Raw genomic sequence first — 19,936 nt, forward strand, 5'->3', positions numbered from 1 at the left:
TGTTTAATGAAGAAAAGACCTGTTTTTTAAGTATGGTAAGGGTCTCTAATTAAAAGCTCAGTGATTATGAAATTGCCATAAAGAGTCCATTCAAACAGTTTCATTCTCTGTCACCCTACTACTGTTGAGATTTATTAAGCTTTAAACACTTTAAATAAAGCACTGGAAAATGAAACAATCTGATGTGTTGTAACCCAGTTATTTTCTGTCTGTGTTACAACATCGCTTGAAAACAAAGGTTTGTGTATCTCAAAGTGAAAACTCATCTCTCTGGTCTCACTGGCATCTTGTCATTTACTCCAACTCAGTAAAACAAGAGGTAAGGTAACACAGGACTGCCTCTTAAAAGTTTTGCTGGAAATATGAAGCTTAATGATTTTTAAAACTGAACTTAATATAAAAAGAATTGAGGTTTGTAATAGCAACGTCTGGATTTGATGACTGAGAACATGCAGCGTAGTCAGCATTCTGTGCTCCTTAGAAACTGCACCAAGCATGCATAATTCATTTGATGTTTTATGACATATGAGGTAAACTAAATTCTATTTACTTATTTTGATTTGGTTTTCCACACCTATTGGAATTCACAATTAATTAAGATCTGTTTTGCTGTACTTAAAGACTCACTGACAAAACCAAATTTTATTCTGTAGAATGCAGGAGTCAAAATTTTCCAATTTTTTTTTTAAATCTGGTGTATTAAGAGTATTTGTATACTAGATAGTTTGGACTATCGTATGGATATCACTTCCTAGGGAACTTTTGCATTTCTACAGAAGAAAATAAATGTTCAGAAGTCACATGTGAATAATGGAGCTACTGAGTCATTTGCAGATACTGGCTACACATCTGAGCTACAGTGCGCTTCTTTTAGAAGAAACAAAAGTCCAGGAATTAAAATTGAGTGAGAACTCTTTGGCTAGCTTTTCTACAAAAGCACTTAAAATATGGTCCTGCTCTCACTGAATGATGTGTTCCTCTCCATGTAAGTCTGTGAATTATTATTATGATTTGCTGTATAAGAGAATGGTGTATGAATGCAAAATTGTGTGCATTGTAGAGGTTATGTGAATGATTTAGATTAGGTTAGACATCAGGAATCTCCACAGGATATCTTCTGCAGATTAAATGGTGAGCCTAGTTCTCTGAATGCCAGTCATCTTACTGAAAAAAAAAAAATCCTCTTTCTTTTACATAGGACATCTTTTTAAAGTATCTCTTGTTGAGTGGGGCAAATCAATCCACAGAACAAAACTCAGAGCTTAAAATGTTTTTACAAATTTTGTTGAGCTTCAAGCTTGGAGATATGTCGGAGAATATTTAAGACCTACTAAATTTAACAGACTGTAGTTATGCCTTTACCAGGAGAAACTTGCTGTAATTGTTTCTCATCATCCAATCTGTCTTTCAACTGCCCTCCTCCCCACTCTGAATTCCCCATGGTACCAAGAACAGTAACATTCACAGCAAAATCAAACAAATTAACTACACTAGTGATGAATATCTGAAAAAATTGCTGGTGTATATCTCTATGTACAGGTAACCTCAGCCGACATAATTTTAAAAGGGTATATATTCAAACAGTACTCAGTTACTTAAAGCATAAGACTTTTCACCAATATCCAACTAGACTGTGGACAATGCTGAAATGTTAAAAAACCTAGATGTTGTAAAAATGTAGCAAGACTCTAATTTTTCTAACCTTAACTGATTTCAACCTCTAAGCATGCCTCCTGCACTTCTATCTGCTACACTGACTGTAGTCTGCTATGTACAGAGCAGAACTTATACACAAGTTCTATATTCCATCCTACATGGTAGTAAGTCCTGGCCCACGCCCTAGTTTCAGCTTTACCTGTCTTGGGGAAACACCTGTTTCCAAAAGTGCATCTCAACTTTAGGACAAACCATAAATGACAGGCTCTGGGATTTTTCAATTCCTGTTTGCCTTGAATGAATGATCAGAAACTTTCCTATGCCCCACAATGACAACACCTGAATAACCCACAATGTTGATTTGGAACTGCTGCAAGCGCATTTCTTAAATACCTGTGACTCAACAAAAGAGAAGAAACACGCAAAAAACCAAGGACTAATAAAGGCTAATCCTGCCAGCATGGCTTATGTCTCAAGGGCTCCTGTTGCGCAGCCCACAGGAACTTGAGCTAGGTTTGAATTAGCAGCATCGAGGGCCCACAGGAGTGCAGACACAGCAGCACACGGCTCGGCATGAGGAGGTTCACTGCAATTCTCAAAAAACTGTTACCAGCTAGTTAGGCTAAGGGCAGCTGTGTAAGACTACATTAGAGCAATAGTCTGGATAAGAGGAGGGAGTGCCAGATGAATGGATTCAGATGACGAAGCACAGGGAAACAGACCTCTTCAGTTTACTTTTGCTCTGCCACTGCCTGTGTTCTGTGCAACTTCTTTGGCTGTCTCTTCATTGGTAACTGGCCCTAAGCATTCAGCTTCAGTATTTCCAGCATTAACTCCCACTGAACATGGATATTCTGCCTGATTCCCTATTTCTATCATATCTTTTATTGCATAGGGCTGGTCTAAACCTTTGTCCCTAGGGTAAAAGTTTGGAGAAAAACCCCAAGCTCTTTGTAGTAAAGATTGATAGCTTCCATATTAGGAAAGAAAAGTAAATAAATCTATCTTTGGTATTTTTCTAAGTTGGATGGAAAATATGTTCTTTCACTTAATTTTGGTTTGTGGTCTTTATTGTGTAGATGTTTGTCTGACTCCTCATTGGTTATGATTTGTATCCATGCCATTGAGTTCCTTTGCAAGAGTACAAAGACTTCATGGTGCCTTAATTTTCTGCTGGGTTTTTTTTTTTTTTGTATCTGCAACACTAGGTGTTACCAAATTTAGAAAATTTTAATATACTGTATTTATGCCCAAAACCAATCTGACATGTTTTTAGATTGTTTGGAGATTGCATTATTAGAAAATGCTTTTTAGCAAACAGTTTGGATAGAATCACTACTTTGTTCAGCTGTTGTTTTAACTGAAAATGTTATCTAAAAATACATGACCAAAACCAGAAGAAATCACTACCCAAGTTTCAGCAGATTAACAGGGCTCCAAACTGATGCCAATACAAGACAAGCATCATTTTAGAATCTTTCCATACCTGTAACACTGCACTCTAAGAACTCTCTAGCGTAGTGTTTCCACAGAAGAGATTAGCTAGCAGCAAACAAGAAATCTACCCCAAAAGAAGTATGCCCTCAGAGAGTCATAATGTTGATTGCTGAAGTGGAAACATAGACAAGAGGAAGGGAAATTAAAATGTGCATACACTTTCTTCAAGAAATCGTCTTTCTGTGTTTGCTTGTAGAGAAAATATTTGTTGATTTCAGTGAGAAAATATGTTTATTTCCATCTCTTAAAGGCTTGTGCAATATCCCAATAACAATTTTCCCTATGAATCATTGCCCATCTCAGTTACTTCAATATGATAATACTGGAAGACTCACACACAAGAACAGTACAACATGTGCAATCCCCAGTTTACATTTTGTGCTGATTCTACTGCAATGGACTTAATTCTCTGAAAACTAATAATTGAATTATTTCTTAATTTTTTATAGAAACTCACTGAGATATTCACACTCATAATTTTACCTGTTATCAGCCCAAGAAAAAGAACAACATTCCAAATCACCACAAAATCAAAAGGTAGCTTCCTCTGACTAAGTTAACAAAACTTGTTTAGAGGAGAAATATGCTATGATCCCAAAACCCAGTCATCTTCTGGGGAAAAAGAACCTTGGACAACTGCATATGTAAAACAATGTTTTCATTACCTACATTAAATTTAATTTGTATAAAAAATCTTCATACTTTTCCACCCTCAGAAAAATCCTCTGTTGTAATCATAGGATGTCCCTGATGATCATACTGAAAAACAAGGTCTAAAATCATTCTTTAAGCTATAGATGGACTGTAACAATCAAGGGAGCAGCATGATATCTCTGCATGAATAAGGGACAGAAAGCATATACATGAGCAGAACAGGAGGGGCAAAAAGAATAAAGAATGCTGCAGCCAACCAACCAACCAGAGGAAGCTCAAGAAACACTTGGATCTGATCGATTTCAGCCTGAAACAATTGCTTTGTGGTTCTCCACCCAGAATTAATTTGACAGTGGCTGCAATGATTGGCAATGCTGAAGTCAGAATAGCTTTGCAAAAATCAATTGATCTGATACCACATGAGAGTCTAGCTTAATATTTTACAGAAATATGAGATTGGATAAGGAAGGCAATTACTCTGGAGTTATCCACAGTGACTCTGGAGTAATCCAGAGTTACTCTGGATTTACCTCATCGAGTAAGAAAGAAGACCCTCAACTCCCTGGCTACAGCAATAGGGAATATTTCAACATTTCTAGAAATAGGGAAATACTTAATATTGAAAGGCATGAAATAAATACATTCTACTTCCTAAATTTCAAGACACTTTGGGGAAATCAAATAAAATTCCTGAAATAATTCTTCTCTTTCTGTCTACTTTGCAAAACTATAAAATATGAAGTATTAATGAGTTTCAAAATCACAGAATGGTTGGACAGGACGTTAAAATCATCTAGTTCCAACCCCCTGCCATCAGCAGGGACATTTTCACTAGATCAAGTTGTACAGGGACACATCCAACCTGGCCCATCCCACAATTTCTCTGGGCAACCAGTTCCAGTTACTTCACCACCCTCTGAGTAAAAAATTTCTTATCTATATCTAATCTACACTCATCCTCTTTCAGTTTAAAACCATTTCTCTATGTTCTGCCATTATCTGCCTGCGTAAAAAACCCCCTTCTTTCTTCTTTTTGTAAGTCCCCTTCAGTTACTGGAGGGCCACAGTGAGGCCTCCCCAAAGCCTTCTCTTCCCCGTGATGCTTGGTCTCCAAGACAGACGGACTTTTTTTTTTCCTGAGAAAGAATGTAAAATTTTGACAATCGATGCAAATCATGTTTTTATCACTATAGAAAAAAAAATATTTGTATTTTTCCACCTTAAATGCTTTTCTGAAGTAATATTTAAAAGATTATCACTGCATATTTTGTTCAAAATCATTAATGAAATATAGTTCAGCATATTTCTAGGGAGGTTTCTCATATGGTTTTGATTTTGAGTAAACATTTTTTCCTGGTGAACAGAGTTCTTAGTTAATTATATCTTTAAATTGTTAAATCTTCATATAAATAACTGTTATTTTAAGAGACAATGAAAAAGTAGTTTTTGAAGACTACATAAGTTCTGTACTTTCTGTAGAACAAGACTGGAAGTACAGAAAAGTGTGTTATTTACCACCGAAATACATGAAAACTTTGTCTGTATAATAGAATACTGGCACTTTCTCTCTCTGGCTTAAGAGGATACTCATGTCCAATCTGAAAACTGTGAGTCTTGGCATGTAGTGACTAAACAATAAATCCAGTATTTGTCTGCTTAGTATCCATCACTGCAAAGAACTATTACCCACATGACAACCCTCTCCCATGATGAGGTCTGTCCTGGACATGTTCCCTTCTAACTTTCATTTCTGGATTGCCTGAAGTGCTACAAAGATCACCTTGACTGCCTCACATTCCTCTACAGTTATAATAATATTTCAGAGATAACTGATTTATTCCTGTGTTTATGGTAGAGAACAGTCTGTAATGTGCGTTCTTCTGAATGTTTTGAGAGGGGGGAATGCAAGACAAGGTCTGGACATTAGGGAATCATAGAGTGCGCTAGCATTTCTCATTTACCATCTTTGGCAAATTCTGTAATTTACAGCATGTCATACATCCTTGGAATCTATGGTCTCTTTTTGCCTATAAACTTGTTGCATAGGAAGATCAAACTAGTCTTCATTTCCTTTCAACAAACTTTTACTCATGACCTAATCTACAATATTCCCTTTGGTTTTCCTAGGGGGAAAAAAAAGTCAGAGTAAAGATATCAAAATGAAACCACCTTCTATGTTGCGGTGTGCATTTGAGGTTTTTCTAGAATTTCTGTAATTTTTGTTATTAAGTTTCTGTAAAAGGTTTCATTCCAACACCCCCAGCCTGCTTCCCTTGATGACTGTCATAAACTCACATAATAAGCCCGGCCTTGCCCATTGTATTTTCTTAACAGCCTTGGCCTAGGCCATTGTAGACCTTTTTGTATCTTATCTCAGATTCTCCCAGGTACTTGATGGCTTTGGCTAAGCCAGGTGGCTCTGCCGAGGCCTCATGTATTTCCACACCCTTTTTATCCGTATTTGGCAAAATCAGCCCCCCCTGTACCTAAACCACTTCCCCTCATTTCCATCTGTAACGCCCATGTTGATAAGGGCAATCGAGAACTCTCACAAGTCACTCACGCTTTGACCACCTGGGCTTTCGCCCTGAATAAACACCTTCCTAAGTAACACCAAGTGTCAGTCCGCTCCATTCTTCCAAGCAAGGTCATATCTCTGTCTGAAATCTGGACCCAAAGGATTAACTCATTTGTATGGTATCTGAAGAGCAGAGCTTGAAGAGCAGAGCTAGCCGGAGAGATAAGCTCAAAAGGACCATACTTCTACACGTTTTTTGAACCATTTGGCATTATAGATCTGTTAGCCTAAAAATAATTGGCATAATATATCCATGACAATGAGGCAACTTAAAAATTCTCTTCAAGAGAAATGTGCGAAGTTTTTCAACACTCTTCCTTAGATGAGCTCCAGAATGATGGTGGACAAGACTCTTGGAAAATTATGTTCTAAACAGTGAGCATGGACCCACACTACTATAAATATTCATGAAAGACCTGATACCCTACATTTATGGAAAGGCACTATATTCATCTGGGAAATAATGACTGAAATTCACAAAATAAATTATGAAACATAGGGAAAACAATGACCTTTGCTTTTGCTGCACAATTGTACCTATATGGAAAGCACTATACATACAAACTGTGGCTCATTTCCTGAAGAAACATCCAGTAGAGACACAGAGAATCACAGAGAATGGCAAAGTCCACAACAGACAATCCACAATATGCCAGATCATTCAGTCAAGGTATCTACTTCATTTTGCTTATCACAACATTAAGACTTCAAATTCTTTATTTCCTGTGCCCTTAACAATTCATAGACTGCCACATTTTCAAGTTTCATCCCAGCTTGTTCACCATCAGTTAATTACTGATACGTGAGTCAATTTAATCATATTCAATTTAAATTTCTATAGACAAATTCAGAGATAAATAGTTCTCCTACAACCTCCAAGCTTTAGCCAAAGAGCTAAACTGTTCAGGGGATATCCTTGAATATATTCACTTCAATTCTGAAATTCAGGAAGCAGCCTATCCTGATTTAGATAAACTGGAAGTACTCCAGATTTATATATCAGTTTAGATCAACATAAAATGATGAAGACTTCTCATCACATTGCTCCCACTTTCAGCTGGAAGTAAATATTTTTGCACCAGTAAGTCAAAAATAAATGCCTCTTAACAAGAAACACTCATTAAAAATTCACCTAAGACCAATATATCAATTAGTGAAAGAACACTATGAATTCTTAATCATTTACTGCTGTGAAATACATTATTACATTCTTATTTATAAGACTTTTTTTATTAATACCCATCCCACAGACACACTCACATACACTTGGGATGAAGCAGTAAAAGACTAGCAATTGGTGAGGTAATACATAAGAATTCTCCTCAAACCTTTGCAATAGAAATTAAATAGGAAAAAAAAGTCCACTTCTTCTCTACCTAGCACTGAGCAGAAGTATACAATAGTACATTATTATCATCCTAATCTTACTGAAAAAAATTAGGTTCTGAATACTTGTATTCACATACAGAACTGCTAAAGACTTCTATTAGCAAACTGAAATTCTGGTTAAGAACATGTCATGACATCCTTCAATTAAGGTCATGGTGTGTTTTCATCCAGAATTGCAACTGAACAGAACTGCTACTTTTTGCTACCTTTTCCACTAGACCTTTACACTGATAAATTGTCTTCCAAAAAGTGTGTGAACTAAACAAACATTTATAGAAAAACTCAATGTAGCCTGCACTTATTTTAACTGAAGATGTCAGAAGATGCCTTTCACAATCATTCACATTCTGTATTCCTTTAAAGAAGTTCATAGGCTTCTTACACACATAGCTCATAAACACTGTATCACACATTAGATTCTTATGGAAATTTTTTTTATACATCATAAACATATTCACACCAAAGATAAATCCATTGCATAAAAAATAATCATAAACACATTCTCTTAGTTTCATATTCAAAATTAAAAAATAATAAAACTATTTTCTATTAGTCAGTGAGACTAAAAAGAAAAAAAGTTTTAAAGTTTGCTTTATGAAAGAGATGGAAATACTGTACTAAAACATAGTGTTTTGCTAGAAGCATACACCACTCTAATAGTGTTATTAGCATTTAAGATGTATTTTGAATTTTAGCTAGCTACTGCTTTCCATCACTGATTTTGCTGTCATCTTTTAGCTTCACGTTTCTATTTACATAAAACTAATTTTATTACATAGTTTATACAGTCTCTTATGTTTATTTACTTACCAACAGTATCACATGGTTCATCCTTATGTACACAGAAATCCTTCCTAGAATTGGGGGTAAAAGAAAGAATGTTAAGCAAGTCAGGCTGTTAGCGATAACAACTGTGTAACCTATTTAGAAACATTTTTTACAGCTCAATGAACAAATACAGAACACCATTATCTCAACAAAGAACAAGGGGAAGCAAAGGCCAGGATTATACAGAGCATTTAATATCCAGTTTATTCTCAGAGCAGATTTATAGTCAGGTGACAAAACATGTACCACATATTCAAATTGCATTGCACCTAATTTCTTATTGGTTTTGTGGTTTGTTTTGGTTTTTTTTTTTTTCTTTTTATGTAAGTATCTTGAAAAGTAACAAGTCTAAAGCTAGTCTTCCTATTATTTGAAATTAAGATATTTCCAGTGCTTTACATGAGATTCAAACGCAGCATTTAAATCAGTAATAGAGTCAGAAAGTTTTTATTCCAGCAAGTCAGTGGTTAAAATGACTAATACAAGAAGTATTTCTGCTGGAGCATCCCCTTATAGTAGAGGAAGACTTATAAACATTAACTACCTTATCTCCAACGTGTATTTGAGTCCAATTATAGGACTACAAATAAGACTGCTCTATTGCATAAAGGAGAATAAATATTTCAACTGTGTATTAAACATCTGCTTGGAATTCATTTTGATTTCATACGTATCTTACTTCTTCTCAGAGACACACAAGTTATTTAAAGAGCAAAGGGAAAACTGCTTTTTACTGGAGTGTTTATAAGTGGTGTTTGTTATTTTAAGATAGAAAAAGGGCTGCTGAGGTATGCATGAATTGGAGAGGTTGGGAGGGAACCAATGGGGAAAAAAAACAAAAGAACCTCAGGTATAGCAACCCCACAAACAAAGAAGTTCTGTTTTTCTGTTGTGCCAAAGAGTAAGGGTCTCTGTTTTTAGGGAGAGACCATATGAATCAGAGAAATTCAGTTCCTACATTCTGCCTGTGAAGGTACACAGATAGACACATAGATTGATAATGATAAACATATAGAAAAACACCCATTTTCCAGGAACAAAATGCAGGAATCGTTTGGTGCTTGAAATGAAAGACACTGATACTTAGATTTTTACTAAGTGTGACTACTCCAAGAGTTTGTTTCCCACAGACTATTAGGGCTTTAGACCCAAAAGCAATTTCTAGAGGTTGGCAAATTTCTGACAGTTATTAAGTGCCACACAGATAGATGCATGGGGTTATACAGCTTTCAATTAACTTGTCACCACTGCCAGATAATTCCAAATAAGGTTGTGAATAAACTGATAAGGACAGTTTGGGAATACGCTCAAAAGGTGGCGAACAAGAAACTATAATCAAACACAGAAGAAAGTAATTTTATTTTTTTAAACCTGCAAGAAATTGCATTAATGCACTGGGTTGTAACACAATTCTTTGTTTTGTGCTATGTGACACAAGGGACTTATTGTACTGTTAAGCAACATGACAGAATGATTAGAAATATGGGACTTGAGGTGAAGCAAGAGAACATGTGTAAAGACAGTCCAAGGACATTGACTGCCTTTCATGCACACCCACCCAAACACCATAAAAATTAATTGACATAATAATAAGGAAAAAAAAAAAAGAAAAAAAAAGAAAAGAGAAAATAAATAGATCATACCTTCAACTGTAAAAGAATGTTACATTTTAAAACTGCCACTATACAAGAGGTTTCTGCTCATGTAATAGCTTTCTTCTCATAGACTTACTGAGGTGTTTTTCTTTTGTTTTCACTTCTTGGCTGAATCTGACAACAATTATATTGTGCATTCAGGGTTTCATTATGGGACTTGGGGGAAATATTACTGCTATGATTTGCCAAGAGAGAAATACAGCAAACTATTCTTGGTTCCCAGCTTACATTGAAAGGATGTAATATCTCCTTTAATTTCATAATAATGTAATTAATGCATTACATACAATTAAGACTACGCTCCTTAGTAAAGATTGACTGTTCTAGCTAAACTTACCAGTGACCCTCACAAAAAAAAAGCACACTACTAAGCCCTCAGACAGATTATTTGCCTTCGGCCCTCTCAGCAAAACAGAGCAAAGATATTAAAATTACCATTACAGCATATAGAAGCTTTAGTGGTGCCAGTTGGTAAATGAGTCTGTCAACAAAAGCAAGAAATGGTTAAAGCCCACCCACTCCAAACATTACCCTGCACAAAATGTCCATTACTCTAAATGGTTACTTTGCATGCACATGGAAAGGAAAACAGTTCCTTACTCAAGTGAAGGAAATGAGGAGCTCTCACATTACGCCTGAATTCTGCACTTGAACAAATTAGCTAACCTCAGAAAAGAATTCTAAGCAAGGATAGGTAACCACTAATGCATTGTCTCAGAAAACTATGTTTAGTTAGTAGATTTTAGTTGATTACCTATAGCATTATGAAAGACCTTTACAGCACACAAAGGGTATGTAATTTCTAAATACGAAGTATCTCAGTTCATTGTTAAAATAAATCCTGATATGTAGGTGGGATGTACAACAGAAGAGAAAAAGAATAGGAAAGGAACTAAATTAAAATCCAGACTTATTTTTTGTGAATAATTTTCAGCAATTTGCCATTTTAGATAAATTTGACTTGCTTTTGGCAAGTCAAAATAGTCAAAAGATCTATTTTTTTACTCAGGCTGGTATATAATTTCCTTCCATATGCTAGATTGGAGAAAAGAAGAAAAAGGACAGATAAAAGATTTTACCAGTCTACCAGATCTTCATTCTTGCTTCACTCTACTCCAGTTTTGCTGATGTTTGCAATTTTGAGACATGTAGCTTGAACAACAGCAGAAGTTGGACTGCTTGAAATTGCAGTTATTGCAGACTTCTGCTGTTACTGATTCCAGGGCTTACAACATTTTTGAGGCTTATTGCTCAAGCAGTAAGTTTCATCAAATCATAAGATTTCTATAAGGAATAGTTGAAATTAATGGCACTTGTGGCAAGTGACATTATCATCAAATTGCAAATGCCTTCACTCACATTGTGCAAAGTAAATAACTACAACACTGAAGATGTTCTTGTCTCTTCACAGAACAGGACACTCTGAAATAATTCTCACATATAAACCAAGCACATATGTACTAATTAATAAATCCACTTTTAATTACAATAATTAAATTTTAAATTATTTTGGTGCTAATGAACCACAAGAAAATTCACTTGTTTACTATTTATTTGGGAATTTAAATAAATGGACAATGGTACTAGTGTAAATGGTATTTCAGAAATGGTCTACTATTTTGAGGGTAAATCTCAAATGCACCAGTATGTAATGGTCATTGTATTTCAGGAAAAACAGGAAATAATATTAATAATTTTATATTATAATAATTTAATTATTTCAAATTATTAACACATCACTTGTGGTCTGTAAAGCTGAACTGAGATTAAAAAAGGTGATGTAAATAGTCCTTATAAAACTCACATTTCAGTCAGACTGAAAAACAACAGTTCAGACGTGTGGTAAGTGAACCAACAGCTGAATTGAATGTATTGATACCATACCAAAACAGATACAGAGTAGTTAGGAATAGAAGGAAGGTGTTCTTGAGTGGAGTCAAACAGAACCCAGAATCAGATTCAGCATTAGTATTAAACAATGATGCAGAAGAAAATATGAAAGCATTCCTGGTAAAGTTTAAAAATTAAATGAGTTCTGATACATACACATCAAGATAGGAAGGAATCAAGATAGATAAAATTTCAAAGATACAATAAATTTTCTTCTAGTGTAGCCAAAACTGGCCCCTGAACTTGATTAGACAAAAACCAAAAAATGACCATTTGGAAACAGGAAGTAGGAGGGAACAGCAGCCTTGGATAAAGATACAGGAAAATATCAAAATTACACCACTACTTCTTTCATGCAATATTGTGTCCAGTTTTGGTGCTCATCCTTGAAAAAATATTTTTTAAAGGTCTGGAAAGAAGTGAGAGAACAATTAAATAGAGTAACCCGTGTAAATTACTCTGAGACAAGGAAGAGCTGTGACTTGAGCACAGACTAGAAGTATTTTCTTACGGAGGAGTTTTCCAACAAATTTTAGCAGCGAAGGGTACAAAGAGATATATGGTTGAAAGCTGAAGTAAGAAAAACTAGAAATAAGTCCACCTATTCATTCAGAAAGTAAATAGCTGCCAATAATCTATTGCTGAACAGTTAATCTTCCTTTCTTACAAATTTTTGTCCAAGATTTGCCTAGCTTTCTTAACTACCAGGAAAATCGAAACGTAAAAATAACCATCTAAATTTTATGTTTGGGTCTCGCACTAGACACTCAGAGATTTTAAATTCAGTTTAAGTCCATGTATTCCTATGGAACAGATCTATGCTAGTGAATGGCACATATGTAGCCTAGTTATTAAAGCTTGAAAGAGTAAGTTGACAGCAACAATTCATGTAAATTTTTTCCACACCCATTATTACAAGCATTATCACTTCACAGACTCAAATACCTTAAACTTAAAAAGGAAAAAAACTGAAACAGCATACGATGACTTAAAATCAGTGTGATTTTTAAAAATACACAAGATAAAAATACATGACTTCAATTTTACAGGAGATTCTGGCTTTACAAACAAACTTTTTTATTTAAATATGCTCTCTTCAGGTTTCCTTGCTTTCTTCTGCATTACTAAATAACTAACAGAAAGTCATGGATTTCCTTGATGCCTACTAGTAGTGTCAAACAGATCAAATTATCAAGAGAGTTGATAAGTCAAATACAAAATTAGCAAGAGAGCTGGCAATATTGAAGTTACAGTGATGAAGACAAAATTACAAGAATAATCATATCTCTCATCATGCATTTGCAAGAATTCACTTTTCCAAAGCTGAAATTCACTAGGAGTTTAAGGACAGCAGTAGCAGCTTAAAACCTAATCTCCATCTCAAGTCATTTCAACAATTTTGACTGTCAAACACTCCAGACTTTTGGGGTGACCCTGTAATATCAGTTTCATTCATGCAGGAATCTTTCACAGTCTTCTTCCTCTGACTTTCTTGAGGATTTATTTTTGGTTCAGAAAGCTGATAAAAAGCAAAGCCAGAAAAATAACTGTATTTCTTCTGTGCATTGGAAGGTAAGAGCAGCACTTAAAAAATCTCGTCCAAGCTTTGGGGAGAGTTCTGGATGGTTGAAGCTATTGGAAGTGGAATAATATTTATGAAATTTAAGTGCTGTTAATGCCATTAGGTACTTTTACAGAACAATGTACTTTCTTACAGTGAAAATGCCTAACTGTTTCAATTATGTGTCACCCAGGGCAAGGAGATCTCAGATACTGAAGATCAGTATGAATAAATGGTGGATGCGCACTATCAACATGGAATATCACTACCTGATGAATGTTAGGAGAATCAGAGGCCTAGTTTCTGTCATAAGAACACGTGACAATATCAGTTCTGAGAAGCAGAATAAAGAACTTGGTCTTTTTCTGTATTGTTCTTTCTGCATTTGTTCAACAAACCACTGTGACACTACAGATTGACCGATGCACCGGAAAAGCATCAAAATGCCTAATTTCTTAAGTGAAGGTAGATTCTGCCTCATTCTTGTAACCACACATTTATACACTTCAAAGCTTTATCTAATTTGCAATAGAGGCTATATTAAGAACTTCAGCACAATCACACGACAACTGGGAATTCCACGGGCCTCTTCCTGCCTCATTTTCAGTTACCTAATTCAGGTCAAGCAATCTGTGCAGACAGCAACTGGTAATGTCATCTCAAGGGCCACCAAAATCAGGGCTTGTCTCTGCACACTTGGACCCTGTAACTTTAAAGGCAAGGAGAATGTTGATGCAACATGCTGCATTTTTTCCTCAGAGAAAAGTCCTGATACTGTCTATCTCCAAAGTAACTGCTAATTTAACCTGTGAATACAGTTTACTCTGACCAGTAAAACTTACCTAATAAAACACGTAGTTTTATCAAGGTAGTCCTTAAAACAATTTTTGTCTTAATTATCACATTCTCTTTATATCCAGCCTCCCTAGCAATCTTTTCTAAATACATTGAAAACTCTTTCTACCCTTCTTCTATTTCATGGCACCATATTTTAAACAGGATATTATTTCACCAAAATAAGCCAAATTAAAGGGAAACAAAACAAAAACTGACATAATGAAACAGGACCAAAGTAAATTGAAATTAATTGGTAGCAGATATGCATTATTACAGTCTATCTGGGCAGCAGAGAAAGATGCAGGGAGAAGCTGGTTTTGCTTTCTTCTTTACAAAACAATGTAAAATGAAGTTTTGAAAAATACCTTTTTCCTGAAAAGGCTATGATGGCCCTTTGGCTGCTGAATGACAGTCTCTGTAACATCCACATTACACTCTTTGTACTTAGGCATTAAAAATTAGCTCTACGGAACAGTCAATATTTCATTTCCAACTCTTTTGGATACTACACAAAACTGGCATGAGAAAGCACAGGAAAGCTTTTACAAAGAACTCTTGCTGTTCTATTATCATGCAAGACAAAAGAGGAGATGTGGCAACTTTTAGGAGGGCTGCCACAAAATGTGCTGAATACCCAAAACTTTACGCATTTACTCGAAAAACACCAAGCAGTTGGTGCTCATCTGTAGAAACAAAATAACTTCTCTCAATAAAGTAGATCTGCTGTCCAAAGATCCTTGGAAGTTGTGACAAAAAAGCTTGTTCCATGTTTCCAAAATAGAATAAGACTCTGAATTAACAAAGCACACGTGTAGAGCCATACATGGTGTCAACTATACCATAAACCTGATGATGCGTAGAGGTAGCCTGGATTAGCAAAACATCCCCAGTCAGAAAATTACTCTGGTATGATTTATTAGCAGCTAAAGCAGCTCTCAGGTGGGAGACAGTACAATCTAGAGAATAATGCCACTGAAAAACAAAAATGTCAGAAGAACAGATCTTTAATTTCTGGCTCCAGCACTAACCTAATCTGACATCTAACCAATCACCTTCAATTCCCTCTATTTCAAATTCCTTAAAACTGATCAAAGATTTAATAAAAAAAAAAATTGTACTTAAACTGACAAGTAAAAAAATGTAGACAACCCTGGAGTGAGTCCAGACAAGAGGCATAAAACAATCTGAGGGCTGAAGTACCTCTTCTACAAACACAGGTTAAGACAGTTTGGGTTGGTCAGCCTGGAGAAGAGAAGAGCTCTTACTATCTTTCAGTGCCTAAAGCAGGCCTACAAGAAGACGAGAGGAACTTTTTTAAGGCGTATGTAGTGAGAGGACAAAGGGGAATGGCATTTAACTGAAACTGGCTAGGTTTATATTAGATATAGGAAAGAAAGTTTTTAATGTAGAGGTGTGAGAGATTGGCCTAGGTTACCCAGAGAAGCTGTGAATGTCCCATGCCTGGAAATTCTAAAGGCCAGGTTGGATGGGGCTTTGACTAATCTGCACTCATACAAAGTATCCCTGCTCATATGGTAGGGGGTTTGGAACTCGATGATCTTTAAGGTCCATTCCGACCCAAACAATTCTATGATTCTGTGAAATCAGAATACCAGTATTACAAAGCAGAAAACCATCCCAACATATGATCAGACTTTTGCAAAGCTTTTTTACCATTTAGAATCACAGAATCCCAGAATTGTTAGAGTTGGAAGGGACTTCCGGAGATCATGCAGTCCAATCCTCCTGTCAAGGCAGGGTCATCCTGGTGAAACAGGCACATGTCCCAGTGGGGTATAAATGCCATCAGAGAGGGAGATTCCATGACTCCCTGTGCTGCCTGTTTCAGTGCTCTGAAAATCTCAATGTAAAGACGTTTTTCCTCATGTCGAGGTGCAATTTCTTGTGTTTTGGTTATGGCCATTGGTCCTTGTATGGTTGTTGGGGACCACTGAAGAGATTCTGGCATCATCCTCTTGGCACCATCCTCTTGGCACCTGCCTTTGAGAATATTTATATTCACTGAGATCCCCTCTCAGTCTTCTCTCCTCTAGACTAAACAGGCCCAGCTCCTTCCATCTCGCCTCACAAGAGAAATGTTCCAGATCACAAATCATCTCTGTATCCTCTGCTGGACCCTTTGCAGTGGGTCCTTGAATTTAGGATTGAATTGTGTTGAATTCTGAGGAGCTCAGAATTCAATACAATACCACAGATGTGAGCAAATAGAGGGGCAGAATCACCTTCCTCAACTTTTTGGCCACATCCTTCCCAACGTACCCCAGGATCCCATTGGTCCTCCTGGCCACAAGGGTACACTACCAGCTCACGGTCAATCTGTCACCCACCAAGACTTCCAGAAATGCTGCATTAAATGCAAAAAGCTGTGTGGCCAAAAGCACTGACAGTTGAAGATATTTCCAGACCACTGACTCTCATCAACTTAACTACTGCCTCACTTGCATCAGTTCAGAATGCCTCTACCTCTTCCCATATAGGCTCATTAAGCTGAAGATGAAACAATGATGGAAAAAAGGTGTCACATTCTTTATTTTATAGCATCTTAGTACTCATGTCATACCTTACAAGCTAAAAATGCAGCCCTAAGTCCACTCCGATGGCCCATAGAGGCTTGAAGCATTGGATACTTGCTCACACTGCTGTTGCTATTGCAGATACTGCTGGCTGCCTCAGCTGTCTCAAATAAGAGAGCCCAGGGATAAGGTTTCTAGCAAACAAGCAGAATGCTATTGCTTATTATCCTTGAACAGTCACAAGGAACATCTAGATTTAAGGAAGTCTACTCCCCTTTAGCCATCCTGATTAACCCAAGGCCATGTATGATACTCAGCTATCCTTTATGCCTTGGCCCAAGTCTACTCTTTCCTACTGCTTGCTTCTTTCCTCTCCACTTCTTTCTTTCTAGACCTTCCCTTGAACCTCACCCTAGCCCTACAATGCACTCACTACTATTAAAATCAGTTAGCGTTCCTAATCTACAAAATTTACTTCTAGTCTGTCACACTAAGTATGTTTCCTGATGAGCTAATGAAAAGTTGCTGCAGAGAACATTATTTCTTGTGTCTTCCACCAGACTTGAAAGGAGCTTGTAAGAACTACTGCTTAGCTAACATATAAATGTGTAATAAAGAATAATCTGCCCCCTCAAAGCCCCAACAATCCATAAAACTGATATACACATCAAATGGAGGACGATGACAGAGTAAGAAGTATGGGCTTTTCTAAGAAAATATAAGGGATTGAACAGCAAAACTAGCAACAAAGCACTCATCAAAGACAGTTTGGACTCCTAAATTTCCTGCTTTCCAAAGCATTTTTCTGCTTCACAAGAAATACACTATAGATATTAGAGTAATCAGAATGAAACTAATTTAAACAAAAATGCATTTTTTTTATTTTATATAGGTTCCCAGTGAGAGTGCTCAGACTGTCACAACAGGACATGAAATAGATGCTTGACTTCAGTCAGAAGGCAGTAGAAATCAGAAGGGTTTATTTATAATTTATTTAGACTTTTAATAACATGCTGTCCTAAGAAGGCACATTATTGGTCCATAGGACTGAGACCTCTCCCATTGGCTAAGTAACAGAAATAGCAAACAACATCTGTTGTTATGGGAAAGGAATATTGCTTACACTAAGTTGTTTTGGGGAAAAGAAAACTGTTGAAAAGTTTCCCTCAGGAAGAGCTAGCAATTCTCAGGCTCAGAAAATACTGGGTGCACACATCGACTAAACAGTGAAAGACTGCATGTAAGTGTAAAGATTCCACATTTTTTCAGATACCGTATTGCTGACTAGCACGGGTTTGCAAAGTGGTATTTTGCTACAGCCAGTCACAAGAATTTCCTTTGGAAGGGAGCTCTGAAGGTTATCCAGTCCAAGCTCCACCTCAAAAATGATACTAAGATCAACTCTAGGCTGGCTGAACCATCATTCTGTCCTTTCCTCTGGATCATTCCTGTATGCTGTCTGAACACCAACAAGCATCCCTTCTGCGCACCGCTTACAGACAAAACTATAATAGTACCTGCTTGGAAGGAAAGAGGTGAACCGGAGGCCTATTTCCTTCTCAATGTATGAAATGCCTGACACTTAAGAATTACAAGGAACTGCAAATCTGGAATCATACTCTTGTGGCTGTAGGGCACATACTGAAGATGTAGGTGATGTACCTTCAGCACACATTGAATCATACCAGTCCTAGGTCAGTAGGAGGGAAGCATAACTCAGTACTGTGCCTAATGCTGATCTAGCTCTGAATGGTTTAAATACGCTTTTATGTTTTGACTGAAAGTATCTACAGGGTTAGGGTGTTACCTCTTTTAAATTTAAAGGCACATGGATGAACGATTCCAACTTTTGCTATACAGATAAGGCCTTTGCTATAAAGCCAAAGAAGAAACAAGAGAATAACCTTCAGAAGAAACAAGAGAATAACATCATTTCAGATGTTTACCATCTGGGAAATACTTCTTTCTGCAACACCTTTTCCAACACTCTACCACCATCTTTGAGATCCAGATGCCTTCCTTACTACAAAATGTTCCCTTCCTCACTGCAAAATAAATTCCTACTGTGTTGGCCATCTACTTTGATCTGTGTTCACACTGGCCTTCTGCCTATTTTCTAACACTCATCTTTCACTACTTTACCTTGTAATCAGTATGGCTGCATCAACTGAAGTCATGTCTTCTCCCCAGCTTGTTGACATTTCTAAGTGTATATCATTCTTCTTGCCAAATTCTTCATGTTGCCATTTACAAAAGCTTTCCAGCATTTTTTCACCATGATGTCCAATATACATATCTGCCTGGAAATAAAAAACAATTAATGTTCCTAAAATTAGGACTATATAAATAGAATTTGGAAATTTTTTTGACTGAGCTACCAAAAATATTCTGCTTTTTATGCCATGTCTATAGCAAAGCAACTCAAACTTCAGGTGCAGAGACCAACGACCTTCCTCACGTGTTAAGGATACAAATGAAGACAATGCACTGAGAGTGTACATATATCTGTTCACCCAAACTCTAGTCTTATTTATTTCTTGATTTCTCATTATCCATGGTGAGGAAAAGTATAATGATGTTAAGATTCAGAATTTGAACATGAAATGAGATTACTCCAACTGCTGACAGGAACTGGAGAAATAAATACTTACTTATTAACTGGAAAATTACAGTATTTTAGATAAAACTATTGGTAAGGGAATCCCATTTCCTGATGAACTAAGTCCTATATCAGCTTTTGTTTGTCTAGGGATTAGACAACAAAGAACATCAGTTCTCCTTCTACAATCAATTTGACTTAAAGGAGATTATTTTTTTATTGAGATATGTGAATGCACAAAAAGCAGAGCAGAAGCAG

At 36.4% G+C, this 19,936-nt stretch overlaps 1 protein-coding gene across 1 annotated transcript in view; it reads right to left on the reverse strand.

The window, feature by feature from the left end:
• The window catches only part of ADAMTS19 (ADAM metallopeptidase with thrombospondin type 1 motif 19), a gene marked incomplete at its 5' end in the record, with an annotated part of 126,178 nt that overhangs the window by 75,122 nt on the left and 31,120 nt on the right, over nucleotides 1-19,936 (reverse strand). Inside the window, 2 exons of the mRNA XM_083884323.1 lie at nucleotides 8,585-8,628; nucleotides 19,222-19,379. Coding sequence (XP_083740449.1) covers nucleotides 8,585-8,628; nucleotides 19,222-19,379 — 202 coding nt within the window. The remainder of the gene's footprint in view (nucleotides 1-8,584; nucleotides 8,629-19,221; nucleotides 19,380-19,936) is intronic.

This window comes from Zosterops lateralis, assembly GCF_965231275.1.
Source record: "Zosterops lateralis genome assembly, chromosome: Z".
Classification (NCBI taxonomy): Eukaryota; Metazoa; Chordata; class Aves; order Passeriformes; family Zosteropidae; genus Zosterops; species Zosterops lateralis.